Source organism: Anarrhichthys ocellatus, unplaced genomic scaffold (assembly GCF_004355925.1).
Source record: "Anarrhichthys ocellatus isolate YVR2014 unplaced genomic scaffold, GSC_Weel_1.0 scaffold895, whole genome shotgun sequence".
NCBI lineage: Eukaryota > Metazoa > Chordata > Actinopteri > Perciformes > Anarhichadidae > Anarrhichthys > Anarrhichthys ocellatus.
The window spans coordinates 2,332-14,508 of NW_022280869.1; the positions used below are offsets into that span (position 1 = coordinate 2,332).

At 42.2% G+C, this 12,177-nt stretch overlaps 1 protein-coding gene across 4 annotated transcripts; it reads left to right on the plus strand.

Moving 5' to 3' along the window:
• Positions 1–3,025: 3,025 nt before the first annotated feature.
• On the plus strand, positions 3,026–10,910 carry LOC116377098 (endoplasmic reticulum aminopeptidase 2-like). 4 transcript variants are annotated; one of them, XM_031838648.1, is made up of 21 exons: positions 3,244–3,335; positions 4,107–4,484; positions 4,589–4,775; positions 4,868–5,037; positions 5,132–5,270; positions 5,354–5,488; positions 5,586–5,706; positions 5,803–5,957; positions 6,041–6,154; positions 6,258–6,389; positions 6,757–6,888; positions 7,493–7,561; positions 7,691–7,866; positions 8,053–8,132; positions 8,223–8,406; positions 8,526–8,682; positions 8,788–8,972; positions 9,132–9,293; positions 9,498–9,638; positions 10,013–10,094; positions 10,447–10,910. In XM_031838648.1, exons 2-21 carry the CDS (start codon positions 4,315–4,317, stop codon positions 10,591–10,593), a joined length of 2,838 nt encoding a protein of 945 aa, XP_031694508.1. In that variant the 5' UTR covers positions 3,244–3,335; positions 4,107–4,314; the 3' UTR covers positions 10,594–10,910. The 4 variants fall into 4 exon arrangements, with proteins under 4 accessions (XP_031694507.1, XP_031694508.1, XP_031694505.1 ...); XM_031838647.1 differs by lacking the exon at positions 3,244–3,335 and adding an exon at positions 3,026–3,140 and having other exon boundaries at positions 5,586–5,957; XM_031838645.1 differs by having other exon boundaries at positions 5,586–5,957.
• Positions 10,911–12,177: the final 1,267 nt, after the last annotated feature.

Below are 12,177 nucleotides of genomic sequence, written 5' to 3' on the forward strand. Positions count from 1 at the left end.
GTGTGTGTGTGTGTGTGTGTGTGTGTGTGTGTGTGTGTGTGTGTGCGCGCGCGTGTCAGTGTTTTTTTTAATTTTTTAATTTTTTTAAACCAGTTGGTGACATACTTGGATGTGTTTTATGTCCTCTGAAAATCATGTCAGAAGGATTCCCACCTTTTTGCCAAAAGGCTGTGACGATGCCGGCTCGTGTATGTTGCTCTCCGTGTTCTTTGTTGTGTTAATTTGAGCCAAAGACAGATAATGTATGGTTTTGTATGTACAAAGGAGATCAAAACTCACCACCAAACCAGCACCCTTCTCCTCCTCACACTCTGCTCTTCTTTTTAAAGTTGCTACTGTAGACTGTTTTACTCCTACTACCAGAATTGATGAGCTGCTCCTTACTGGTATACTTGTAAGATACTGGAGTGAAGACAAAACACTACAAATCATTGAGAACTTTACCACACCGTCTGCTGAGATGTGTGCTTTAGCAGTGTGTTGTGGGACTACGAGCCTTTTCAACATTGCAGCATTCTGTATAATTATGCCCCATTTGGTTGACCATAATCGGCTTCATCTCAGTTTTTGGCGATGTGATCTCTTACATCATGCGTGAGTGTCAGTTTGGTGAAGAGTGACTGGTCAATGTTGAAATACTTAACTTATTTATGAACGTAGTGTCCTGTAGAGGAAGTTAAGCTCCATATTCTTGCTGTTGGATAATAATAAAAGAAAATGTCAAATGTGATTGTACTGCCACTTAGTGGTGCTCTGTTGCTATGTCGGTGTGTTACTCAAGGTGCTAAAAAAAATGGAGGAAAAAAAAACTGTGCAAGTGTTTTATTTAAAAAAACAAAGTCAAACCAAAGCTTACTTCATGTTTACTAATGCCACATTAACAGTAATATAAAATACAACATAATAAAAAATGTAAAATTATGTTTATTTATAACTTGAGGCAAATTTCCTCCACTATTTTCTTTAGAAAGGGAATTCAGGATTAAAGATGATTACAAACACACACAGATCTTCTCACACACACACACGCACACACACAGCATGTGCACTAACCCATCTGTCTGAGGTTTATGTTTCGATCAGATACCAGGCTTGGCCTCACAGACAATCGGTTTTCAACTGCCACAGTCGGCAACACCTGGGATGTCAATGAGAAAAGGGCGCGACAAAAGATTTGAAGCATGTGAGAACTGCTACTCCTGTGATCCTGACAGTGGATCATTTCCCATTTAGTCCTTGAGATTCCAATCCAAAAAAAACATAATCATAACTCCAACCGTATGGGAGGACTATGCTCTTCTTTCAATGTGGAAATCCTTGCTGTGCAGACCAAAGACAAGAAAGAGTTCCCCGCTTTCAGAAGCTCTCGATTTCCAACCATCTGAAATGTCATGTACATTGTTCAGATCAATTACATATTCTAAACACATTTGCACACTGTAAGACAACACAGTGAAGGTGAGTAAAGATCTGGTTATTTTCTCACTGATGGCGCTTTTGTCCAAATAAGGCACACAGACTCATATGCTTACCACTTAATGACAGCGTAAGTGGTCATCAAAGTGTTGAAGACGAGGACCTTCATGAGAAGCAGCCTCATAACCAGGACAACCACTGTGTTTGTCCACACCTGGACAAACACACCTGGAGATCAAACCGCACAAACCCCACCAACATCAGGAACGACATCTTTATGAATCAGGATTTTCTAAATTGTTTGCAAACAGTGAAAATGTACCTTCTGTCTTTTCATATTCATAGCAGATCTTGTCTTCATGGTCTGAAATTATAAAAATTGTACAATAAAAAGTTTATTTGGGAGGAGAGATGTCAGGAAATAAATTCACGATCAGCTGTAGTTCTACCTGACGAGGTGGTGTGGTGTCTCCTGGTGACTTTTGGGCGTTTCCTGCGAGTCACAGAGCAACTGTAGGACGGCCAGTTCCCGGTCGCCACCGTGATGACCGCCACAGCGCTGTTGCCGCGATGCTTCCTGTCCAAAGCGATGCTGTGTGGCGAGCTGGACATGTGGCCTTCTGATGGTGACCTCCAGCTTACCTCGAGGTGCCCTCTCCGGAAGTCACTCACCATACAGACCAGCAGGGTCCAGCCCAGTCTCTCCCCCGACAGGTGCACAGGTGGGGCCAAAGATGCCAGCACATCACCCTCTACCCCTCCTAAAAGATGATGGAGGACAACATGAGAGGATATTTAGGTGCAGACTTGGCCTGTAGCTAATTAACAGAAGGTTTCAAAACAATAATGCAATGACTCACATAAAATGTATAAAGTCGTTGTCTGTTAGCTTATGAGAAAAATGGACATCAAAATAACACTATGTTACTGGTGTGTAACAGTTTATAAAGAAAATCTTCATGCATTAACATTATTGCCAATAACATCTACAGATATGATAATCGCTCAGTCCTTATTGTGATTAAGTCTCAATACTAAATTGAGTCCTATACTAATCTTGGCTGCCACCATCGATGATATAAAAACCTAAAGATAGAGGCTGTTTAATGTTTCAAAGCTCTTTGAGGAAATGTGTGATGTTGAGCTGTATAAATAATACTGACTTGACTTCCAACTGCCTGTGATTAAACTCAAACACAGTGGTCATGCTTTCAAAAAAATTAAAGTTCTCTGAGAAGTCGATATTTTGGATATTTATGATTTTCACCAAACAGTGATATTAATATTCACCATAATCATGGATTATAAATGGAAAGCTCTTACCTGTCCATAAATAGATGATAGGAAGGTAAAATAGACCCCTGTGTGGTTCAGCCATGTCTGTTAGTTATAGTAGCTCCACTGTCTGTCTGTGCACTTTGTGAGTGTGTGAAATGAGGGCATGCCGTTTGGCTTTGCCAGGAGCATTGCATTATGGGGGAGTGACATGTCACATTGTTGTGACCTTAAATACTAACAACGACCCCCCCCCCCACACACACACACACACACACGCACACACTGGGAGAGAAAGAGAGGGAGTCATTGTGAGCTCTTACACAGTGTGGGCTTTATCTGCATTCATAAAGAGGACAGTTAATCTGAGAACAGGACAGTGATGCGAACAGTAAAGACAGTTTAGAACAATTAGAGACACACCTGCTTATGGCTGTTAGCTCCCTGAGGTAAGAAAACCGATCATATCAACGCACCCAGAACATTAGATAACACTCCTGTGGGGTACACTTGCACACACGCACACACGCGCGCACACACACGCACAGGGTAATTTGTCAGCAGTGGGCAGGAGCTCAGCCTTTAAGAGAAAGTGAAACTCAACAACAGGAACACGAGGAAATGACAAAGCTAATATGAACGAGGTAAAACGTTTTGGCAATTGCTCGTTTATTTGAGTTAAAACACGATTTCTAAAAAAGGTGAGCATTATGTTAATTGTAACTTCATAACAATCTTCCACAATAAGTTTCTGCTATTTCATTTCTGTGGTCATAACGATGTCATAACGATACACAGCACGACTCCTGCCCGTGCAGCCTGCTTTGAACTGTCGTTAATGCTGCTGCAGCTGTTGTCACCTCACAGTTATAGCTGTGTCCTCACCTTGTTTTGTCCGCATGGAAAAGCATGGGCTTCGTTTGTCACATGTTTGAGTCTCCTTCAGGCCGAGTTGTGTTGTGTTTAGGCCCTAAAACCTACTCACAGCTCGGTGTGCCCGAATTAACCGACTGCTCGACAGAATTCATGTGTCATGCTTGCGAGGTCCAAAACGGTCCCCTTGTGGAACATTAACACCTTTAACTAGTGGGTAGAAACAGGGTTGCTACATTGCAAGCTATATGAGAAATGTGTGGCAGGTTAATTATTGAGGGTATGTATGAATATATGAATGCATAACATATTAATAGTGGTTGTAAAGGTTTGTCCAAGTTTTACAGCAAAGATAGTAACCTTTGACACCATAACAACAACCGTAAATCTGGCTGGAGGAGGCAGTAAGACATTAGTGTCGAGATGCAGTAAATGTTAACATTTTTGATTGGACTCGAGAATAAACAGGAACTACAGTGGTATAAAAGTTCCATTGAGAGACGTATGTGGTGTGTTCTTAATCCTGCTCTAATGTCTTTCAGGTTTAAGAGACGTCATTGATTGATCCATATTCTGACAGTGTGACATCTGGACAAATCATCCCGGCTAGGAATTCAACACTCGCATCAGGTGCTCCTTCATCACTCCTCATGTGTGGGATGTGATCAGGTTCATATAACTGTCAGCCTGTCACACGGTTGGCTTATTTATTTATTTTTAAATCAGTGGTTAAAGGACATTTCCTCCACAATGGTCTTGGTGAGGCTTTTAGTGCTGTCTCTATTTCACATGTCTCTGGGTGGGTCGCAGCCCACCCAGAGTTCACAACAGGCGTCCAGCCCTCTTCACCCCGCAGGACAGCAATCTCCTTTGGGTACTAGTAATCTGTCCTTCCCTTGGAGCCGTCTTCGCCTGCCAAGGTACGCTTGCTTCCTAATGGCCGCATCCAAGAAATTTACAAGAAAATTGCCGGAGCTCTATCTTTTTATTCATCGATTATAATTCAATTGTTTCTTTGTCTCAGGTACATCATTCCTCTTCACTACCACCTCCTCCTGCACCCCAACCTCACAACTCTCAGTTTCACTGGCTCAGTGCAGATCCAGATTGATGTCCAGAACAACACAAACTGGGTTGTATTGCACAGCAAGGGTCTGCAGATCTCCAAGGCCGCCATAGTGGACCAGAACTTCGCTCACTTGTCTGATCAGGTAGTTGTAAATGCAGCGCAGTTATCATTAGACCTTATTTGTCATTGTTACCTACAATGGACCCAACCCCTCTCCATCTCCTCTTGTTCTAGGTTCTTCCAGTTCTTCATAACCCTTCCCATGAGCAGATTGGCATTTTCTCTCCCAGGGTGCTCAGCAGCGGGCAAAAGTACTTTCTGTATCTTGAGTTTGGGGCAGAATTGTCAGAAGGCTTCTATGGCTTCTATAAGAGCACCTACAGAACCAGCACAGGAGAGACCAGGTAAGACCAGATTGTAATAGATCTTACACATACAGAGAGGTTCCAACTTTAGTTCCAGAGTCCATTGTCTTTACGCCTCTTTGTGTCTTTTCAGAACATTAGCTTCAACTCACTTTGAGCCCACGAGTGCTCGGATGGCATTCCCTTGTTTCGATGAGCCGAGCTTCAAAGCTAACTTCTCCGTTCGGATCAGGAGGAGTCCAGAGTACATTTCTCTGTCCAACATGCCTGTAGTGAGTGCTGCATAGATGCTAGCCTTCACACATGTTCAAATGTGTGAGCGACATGGCTACAGTGATCTGTTTGTGTATTTCAGGTCGAGACGTTTGAAGTAAACGCTGGCGTGCTTGAGGACCAGTTTGATGCGAGTGTAAAGATGAGCACTTACCTCGTAGCTTTTGTCATCTGTGACTTCAAATATGTCACTGCAACGACATCTTCTGGGGTGCAGGTGTGGTCTCACTGACAATATTTGAATTTCCTTCTTTCTTGCCAACAGCATTTCTTTCTCATGGACACTTTTTTTTTATGAACTTTTGTGTCTGTAGGTGTCCATCTATGCCTCCCCTGAGAAGTGGCCACAAACCCGCTACGCCCTGGAGGTTGCTGTCAAAATGCTAGACTTCTACGAGGAATATTTCAACATCCACTATCCTCTACCCAAACAAGGTACCCTTTGTTTAGTTTTCCTGTTACTACTTTGTCAGATCCCCCTCTTTCCCCCTTTCACGTTCTCTCCACTGACCTGTGTTTTCCCGCTCTCAGATCTGATAGCCATCCCAGACTTCCAGTCTGGTGCGATGGAGAACTGGGGTCTGACCACCTACAGGGAGACCAGCCTGCTCTTTGATCCCCTCACGTCCTCCATTTCGGATAAACTCTGGGTCACCATGGTGATCGGACATGAGCTCGCCCATCAGGTGAGAGCGTGACACTGTGTCTGCACCCTACTGACATACTGTTCGGCTTTAGATGCTCATAATCTTAATGGTCTTGACTGCAGTGGTTTGGTAACTTGGTGACCATGGAGTGGTGGAACGATATCTGGCTGAATGAAGGATTTGCCAGATACATGGAGTACATCTCAGTGGAGGCCACCTACCCTGACCTCAAAGTGGTATGTGCTTGGTTTAATGTGAGAATCGACTTAAATGATTAATTGCGGTAGATTAATACTAAGTGTAGTAAACCACAACCCTGTTCTGTGCACAATCTTGCAGGAGGAATATCTTCTGCACACCTGTTTTTCAGCAGTTGGTCATGATTCGTTGAACTCTTCTCGGCCAATATCCAGCCCAGCAGAGAACCCGACTCAGATCAAGCAGATGTTTGACACAGTCTCCTATGATAAAGTATGCTTTCAGTCTCATACATGTGTTGTGCCTGCAGTCACAAAGAGGGTCGCTCAACTATTCATTATGCGTATCCTATTTGTGGAAATACAGGTCTACAAAACCAGGGATAACAAAACAAACATAGTACATTTAAAACCCCGCTGATATTTATGTTACTCACTTCTGATTGACCTGGTTGGAAGTAGTTGAAACAACTTCCATTAAGCTTTTGACCGCATAACAATTGATCTCTATTTTAATATTGTAATGGAAAATCTCATCTTTTTTTCACATTTATGACTCACAACATTCAAATTGCTTTGAAGCCAACCTACAGCATAACCTGGGCTTTGATTAAATACAGCTTTTCTCTCTCTCCCACCAGGGAGCATGTGTCCTCCACATGCTGCGACACTTTCTGACAGACGATGTGTTCCAGCGGGGGATAGTACGATACCTCCGCAAATACAGCTACAGAAATGCACACAACCAGGATCTGTGGGACAGCCTCGCCAATGTACTAACACAAATTACATTAATTGTCCAATTCACGATTGTTAATCAATCAGTCAGTTCATAAATATTTGATTGTGTTTAGTTCATATATTAGAAGTTCGGTATATTTAACATGTCTGCTAAACATTTTATAATGGATGCTGTAGTGTTTCGGTTATTTTTATTTACCCTGCTTCCAGACAGACATTCTTCCCATTCATTTCTTTATGGAGCATAAATCAGTTTGCTGAGACTAGAAAGTTACATAAAGTAGGTAATTGATCAAAATTAACATAATGTCTGTTTTTATTGCCATCAATATTGTGTAATATTTGCCCAATAATGCAATTGTGAGTGATTCTAAAAGAATAAACCTCCGTGCCATGCATCGATAACAAAACATTTGACAAAAATTGAAAGCAGACATGGTGTCCACTGTGGTGCATTACCAATCTCAAGCAAGTTAAAAGTCTCCCAAAGTGAATTGTACTGTATTATACAGAAGGGAATTGAAGTGAGTTTTAGTACTGCCTTGATAGATCACATTTAAATTGTAAAGCATTGTAATGTACTATGGAAAGCGGTAAGGTAAATGCGATTTGCAAAAATCTTTTGTTTTTTTCCAGACATGCTCCGAGGAGGACTTCATGTCAGGAAAACACTGTTACAGCAGCAGCCAGGCCTCCAAGAATGCAGTGAGTAAACATATAAACATCCACTCAAGGACATCTCTTCATTGGTGTCCTCTTATACATTTTACACAGTGTAAACAATTATTTTCTGGCCTTGTGACGTGTTGTGGCTGCATGTATTGTCTCCCACAGTACCTTTTTGCAGGAGAGCACATGGACCTGACAGCCATGATGAACACTTGGACTCTGCAGAAAGGTATTCCTCTGGTAACTGTAACTAGGAAAGGGCCCCATCTGCTGCTGAGACAGGACCGGTTCCTGAGGACAGTGCTGCCTTCTGACCGTCTCTGGTCAACTTTGCAACAGGGGTGAGCATGCACATGCACTTGTACAGTTTTGTTTACTACTTAGTTTACTCTTGTAGCAAAACTGCACGTTGCTCCTCTACTCTGTGTTTTTGTTTTTGCAGCTACACGCCCATTATTACCTTTAGTCTAAAGTAACTCTCAGGTTTGAAAGAGTATTTAAATAATACTCTTGTTTTTCATGTATAGTTTCCTTTGGCACATCCCCCTGACATACAAGACAGATGCTTCCAGCACCATCCACAGACACCTGATGACAACACCCACAGGTAACAGGGAAGAGAGAATATTTTAAATATGTTTAATGCACATTTCATGCTTTTTCATTGCGTTGTTTTTGCTATTTATGTCTCATTTAGACAGTATTCATATAGGAGAGGAGGTCAGCTGGGTGAAAGTAAACACTGACATGACAGGCTATTATGTGGTTCATTATGAGGATGGTGGTTGGGACGAGATGACAAAACTACTGAGGGAAAACCACACTGCTCTCAGCTACAAAGACAGGACTCACTTGATACACAACGCCTTTCAATTGGTCACGTAAGCCTCTATGTGTGTGTGTTTGTGTGAGACAACAAAACAGACAGTGACATAAACAATACAGCTTTAATCATCCCACCTGAAACAACACCTATAAATATTCTTGTTTGTCTCTAAAGGGCAGGTCAACTGTCGCTCGATAAAGGCTTAGACCTGATTGGTTACCTGCAATTGGAGACGCACACTGTGCCTCTCCTTGAAGGAATAGGCTATCTGGAGGCCTTTTACCGGATGACCGAGAAAAGGAATGAGTTTGATGTAATAAGCAACCTGGGGGTAAGAAGATGAGGGTACAAATTAAGTATGATGTTTCTGAAAATGTCGGTACGCAGTGCAGTTTAATTTCCTGTGAAGTTTAATTTGCTGTTTCTCCGCGTGCAGATGTACATCCTGCGATTTTTCCGTGCGGTCATTGACCGGCAGACGTGGAGCGACAGGGGCTCTGTGTCCGAGCGACGGCTGAGATCAGAGGTCCTGTCACTGGCTTGCCACCTGAAGGACCCTCCCTGTCTGGAGCGGGCACGTGAGAGCTTCAAAGACTGGCTTCAGTCCAACGGTACACTCAAGTATGTCTGTCTAAATTATAATTCAGCACGCATCATTATCAGTCAACAACCTCTGATATCATTCACATACACAGCAGCTATTCCCTGTGCTAGCCCAGACCGTATAATTTGATGTTTCATCATATCTCTAATGTGCATCTCTGCTTGTGTTTACCCCAGCTTGCCAACTGACGTGGCAGACACGGTGTTTTCAGTTGGAGCTCAGGATGACCACGGCTGGGTTTCACTCTTACACACATACAACATGTCTCTCTCTGAGGCACAAAAAAGCAAAATCCTGTTTGCCTTGACCTGCAGCAGAGACACAAACAAACTGCACAGGTACATCTTCTCCCCAATATATTTTAACACGGTAAATGCTGCCCCCGTGTGGCAAACATGGGGTGCCACAGCCAACAGATATCCAATATTTATCCAGTGTCTCGTTACAGATATGCTAGACATCTTTCAGTGGGGGCTCCTCAAGTGATGGCAGATAATGGGGCGTTACTAGAGCAGGTTATATTGTGTGTTATTGTGTTCCAGTCTGCTGGAGTTGGGTCTTGAGGGGAAGGTGATTCGATCCCAGGACCTGTCCTCTGTCATCCTGATGGTGGCCAGGAACCCACAGGGATATCGCCTCACCTGGAACTTTGTCAAAAAGAACTGGGACACGCTGGTTCAAAAGTTAGTGCAACATAATGGAGACCATCATGAACGACAATATCAGTCAAAACATGTGATGCTATGAAAATGCACTTTTGCTTACCTTTTTAAAACATATTAATGTCTTACCCAGTATATATACTTAAAAGTGTGTTTTACTCATCAAGCTGGTGTTTTTAGTTGGAAGCAAAAACTTTGTGTAAACCAGTAAGACCTGCCGTTTTAGTGGCTTCAATAACAAATGGAACAGGTTTTGGAATTTATAAGGACCTTATTATACTGCAAGCAACACATTGGGTAGCTATAATAAAAAAATCCCTGAATAACAATGTGTGCATATGGAGGAAGAGATATTAACCTGTGAGTGTCCTCTCTGTTGTCTTTCTGCTCCGCAGGTTCCAGCTGGGCTCGTTTTGTATTAGAAACATCCTCATAGGCACCACAGGCCAGTTTTCATCTCCAGAGGAGCTCACTGAAGTAAATGCCCTCTTATATCTTGGATTCATCTATATTCTACAAGGCAATTTAGAGATTACCAATATTTCAACATTGATATGATCATTATTGGTATTAGTTGGCATTGGCAATATCAGTGATATTAGTGATAATGATGGTAATAACAGAGGCACTCTCAAAAATGATTTCCAATTGTAAAATAGTGTGATTCTGACCTAAAGAGAAATATCTATAAAAGCTTCAGCATGAATACATGTGTGCTAAATTTCTTGCAAGCATAACTGAGAGAGGAATTTAACTTTTTTTGGGTCTAAATCTGAGTTGTGTGCTTGTTTGTGTTTTTGTAAATGTAGGCTATGTGTTTGATCCCCAGGTGCAGCATTTCTTTGAGTCCATCAAAGAGCAGGCGTCTCAGCTGAGAGCTGCTCAGTTGGCCCTGGACAACGTGCAGAAAAATGTTCGCTGGTTTCAGAGGAACCTCGAGACTCTGAGAAACTGGTTGAACAAACAATTGCAGTGAAAGACAGCAGAAAGACAGGTGGCGGTTAACAGACGCCACAGCTGGGATATTTCAAAGTTTCTTTGAATTTTGTACGTGTTTTTATTGGCTTATTGTAATATGTTTGATATCACCGAAGAGCTGACAGTTTTGTATATAATTACTGTTTTGTAAATTAGCAGGGGATTTGTTTGTTAGACCCAGACTGAGAGAGAGATTACATGCTCGGTAGTCTTTACCAGATAGACAATAAAAGTGTTGTACCTCCTGCCACCTTTGTGTGTGTTGCTGAAACATATCATTGTGCTGAATACAACCAGTGTGTGTTTGTTTGTGTATCTACTTGGTATTCATCATATTAACTATTTATTTAGGGGCTAAGACTTGGGGTTAGGGTAAGAGCTATGAATAGGCTACGGTTGAGGTTAGACATGTGGTTAACATTTAGGGTTGGGCTCCAGGGAACGAAACAATAAAATATCCACACAAGTATAGTAAAAAAAAGTTTGTTTTTGTTGTTTAAACCATTTATTTGACAGTTCAGACTATGTTTTATGGTTAGATTAACTGTAAATAGGTAGAGTTTAGCTTTCTTTGGGCCAGGTTGAGGTTAAGCATGTTACGGTTAGGATTAAAACCACCATGTCATGAATGGTAAGAAATACAATGTTCTCACAAGTATAGTAAAATATTTACGTGTGTGTGTTGGCGTGCATCTGTGCATGTCTTATGTTCTAGCCCCGCCCTACGGTAGTAACATCCAATAGGATGTCAGCATTGAAATTCGATGAGAGGTTGTCAACAACCGGTCGGGGAGGAAGCAAAGTGTCATTTGTCCGTTCGTTAGTTTACCAACGGGCATGTCAGGGTGAGATTTGTGTACATATTATTAGCGTACGATTTTTGGATAACTCCGCATTCACGTGGTAGTCTATTAAACAGCTATGGGCGATAAAGTTATAGATATCAGCTAACGTTAGCTAACTGAATGTTCTTCAGTCACTTACAAATGTCAAAAGTTGGCTAGTTCCAAGCTAACGTTAGAGCAGTGAGGACAGGCTGCTAGTTATTGTGAGCGTTTGTTAGCCTGCCCCGGTGGATTGTGGACCAGCTAGAAAAACGCACGTCTGTGGAGCTGCTGTGAAGGTTTCCCCTTGTTTTGGACGCGAGGAGCTGTTTGAGATATCCTACCATGGATCCATTTGACAGCAACAATGCAGGTAAGGAAGAAAGATGGTAGGTACAGTACTATCGGTAGGCTAGTAGCTTCAGGCCAGCTAATAACTTATGGAGGCATTAGCAGTGACATTCACCGAGGGCACATGTTGACAGCGATAGGTTTGACTTTTGGAAAGACAAACCGGTTTGTGACTGTAACGTTAGGTACAACGTAGGGTGTGTGTGAACCATGCTGTTTACTCATGTGACGTTTTGCTATAATTTTAACAGAACGACGCCAATAACACATTTGTAACAGTTTAAACAATGGCTGCCTTGACAGAAACATAGCATGGCACTGTTGAGACTCAAGTTGTCTGTGAAAACACAGCAGCATTGTTTGTCCAGTTGAAGCCTGTTGGTTTGATAAGAGCTATGTTTTGTGTT

What these genes read in the sequence shown, in the direction of transcription:
- LOC116377098 (XM_031838647.1), top strand. Translation starts at nt 4,315, where the DNA reads ATGGTCTTGGTGAGGCTTTTAGTGCTGTCTCTATTTCACATGTCTCTG. An exon ending in AGCCGTCTTCGCCTGCCAAG is followed by an intron (nt 4,485 to 4,588) that starts GTACGCTTGCTT and finishes TCTTTGTCTCAG; the next exon opens with GTACATCATTCCTCTTCACT. An exon ending in CGACATCTTCTGGGGTGCAG is followed by an intron (nt 5,489 to 5,585) that starts GTGTGGTCTCAC and finishes TTGTGTCTGTAG; the next exon opens with GTGTCCATCTATGCCTCCCC.